Source organism: Phytophthora parasitica (genome assembly GCF_000247585.1).
Source record: "Phytophthora parasitica INRA-310 unplaced genomic scaffold supercont2.3, whole genome shotgun sequence".
Classification (NCBI taxonomy): domain Eukaryota; phylum Oomycota; class Peronosporomycetes; order Peronosporales; family Peronosporaceae; genus Phytophthora; species Phytophthora nicotianae.
In genome coordinates, this window is record NW_008648989.1 from 2,290,037 (window position 1) to 2,291,953 (window position 1,917).

Below are 1,917 nucleotides of genomic sequence, written 5' to 3' on the forward strand. Positions count from 1 at the left end.
GAGGTGGTGCATATGGAGTGCCGTGGGCCTGAATAGACCGCAAAACTCAGGCAAATACCCTCAAGAATCCTGAAAGAAATGAAAGAAGATACGCATGGATTAAGTCGGATTAGATCGGACGGAGCCTTCTCGACGGGAGCAGAAACCTACAAACTGCTAGCCTACACATAACGAACGGACGCGATCAGGAAGAGGAGGATACGAACTTACCGCGCAGGCGAGCAATCCCTAGTGCCGGATGGTCCTCGGGCACGTCGCGGTAATGGTTGCGCCAGCGATCGGCCGCGTCCGTGATGGCCAACGCCTCCAGTAGATCGGCAGGATCAGCGCCGTCCTCGATACCAGGATACCAGGCCCCTGCCTCGCCAGGTCGAGGAAAATACAGGAAGAAGGGATTCAGCAACACGTCGAGGTCGCAGTAACCCCGGAGCAAGCCGATCAGCACCTGTTGAAGGAACGACTTCCACCGGGCGCCGGCTCTGAATCGTCGCTGCTTGTGATCAGTGCAGAACGCGTCCAAGTACCGCATGGCGCGACGCTTGGCGATGCTCACCGGGAAGGCGTGGGTGGAGTCCCAATAAGCCCGAAGATGCTCATCCTCGTAAGAAGCGTAAAGTCGCATTCATGTGCCGGAACCAACCCGAACTCAGAACGTGAGGGGATCAATCGAGGCAGCAAGGATCTCCCACGGAGCAGACTCGATCAAGTCGCGCACGGTGCACTCGTCAACTAGATCGTCTCGCCATTCTCCAAGCGGAGGCACGGGATCACGAAGAGGAATTAGCCACTCCATCGGCTTGGTGAAGCGATGAAACAGCAGATCCGCGTCCATCTCCACGATGCTTGTCTGACGAATACCCTGTGCACACCAGGGGACGATGTCATGGCTGCGAAAGCTGCGACGGTCGCGATAACCGGGGAGCCATTCCGATCGGGGAACAGTGGAGGGCAAAGCCGCCAGTTCGGTGTCCGACAGAGGACCGGACGGCATTCCGAACTCGTCCTTGGCACGACTCGACTCCGGAGAACTACTGTCACTTCCGGCGGCATCTGAGTCGCAGACGCGAGTAGAACCGGATCTGCCGGAAAGGCTCTCGCCACCGTCAGAATGAGCGCCCGCCTCAGAAGTTGCAGGGAAAGACGAAGCGCCTCCGCTGATGCCCTTGACGGTCGATCGAACAGATCGAGGAAGACGATCAGAGGAACCAGCGGACGGAGAAGACGACACCGACCCTTTAGCCTTTTAGCCGACAGCCACGGCAGACAGAATTCCGATCGAGTATCTAGACGCAGGGGCATGACTCGAAGCGCCAGCCTGGGAGGGACCTGAAGTCGATCGAACGGCCTTGGAGACACGGGCAGACTAGGCTGGAGAATCGGGCTCGGAGCGTGCTCGTTTGTGGCTCAGGGTCGAAGAGAGAAGGAACGCGTTGTTGGACAATCTCTCTTGCGCCTGGCCCCGTTCAGCCCGTAGATCGGTGACCTCCATGAAACGCTCGCCAAGCTGGCCTAGCAATTCATCTCTTTGAACTTCCAGAGCGTTTCTCTCCTGCTGAAGCGTTGTGAGCGTGGACTCGAGGTCCTGACACGGCTTCTGAGACCTCTCGACTTAGTTAATCCGCCTTTCCAACCGGGAGATAGTATCTCGAGCCGCTGAAACACGATTCTCTGTGACACAAGATACAAATTAGTACGACGCCGGCAAAAGGTATGCAGACAGCACTCACGGGTAGTGATATGCGCTGCCCTGGCTTGATCGCGCAGAGAAGTTGCCACCTGAACACGTTGAGAACCCTTCTGGAGATCCCAATCCAGTGTCGATGTCGGATCTTGCAAGCGGCCAAGCTCAGCTGTATGGGTTGCGATAGTGGTGTCAGCTATTCGCAAGCGACGCTCGTAGTTGTCATTCAAGGTACG

General features: G+C 57.1%; 3 protein-coding genes across 3 annotated transcripts in view; 1 reads left to right on the forward strand and 2 right to left on the reverse strand.

Moving 5' to 3' along the window:
- Positions 1 to 184: 184 nt before the first annotated feature.
- Positions 185 to 622, reverse strand: PPTG_01879 (hypothetical protein; the record flags this gene model as incomplete). The annotated part of the gene is made up of 1 exon (XM_008895273.1): positions 185 to 622. One exon carries the CDS (start codon positions 620 to 622, stop codon positions 185 to 187), a length of 438 nt encoding a protein of 145 aa, XP_008893521.1.
- A 24-nt stretch (positions 623 to 646) lies between these two features.
- On the reverse strand, positions 647 to 991 carry PPTG_01880 (hypothetical protein; the record flags this gene model as incomplete). Its single annotated transcript, XM_008895274.1, has 1 exon — positions 647 to 991. The coding sequence occupies one exon, from the start codon at positions 989 to 991 to the stop codon at positions 647 to 649; it is 345 nt and encodes a 114-aa protein (XP_008893522.1).
- A 746-nt stretch (positions 992 to 1,737) lies between these two features.
- PPTG_01881 (hypothetical protein) overlaps positions 1,738 to 1,917 on the forward strand; it is a gene marked incomplete at both ends in the record, with an annotated part of 868 nt that continues 688 nt past the window's right edge. The window contains one exon of the mRNA XM_008895275.1: positions 1,738 to 1,912. Coding sequence (XP_008893523.1) covers positions 1,738 to 1,912 — 175 coding nt within the window. The remainder of the gene's footprint in view (positions 1,913 to 1,917) is intronic.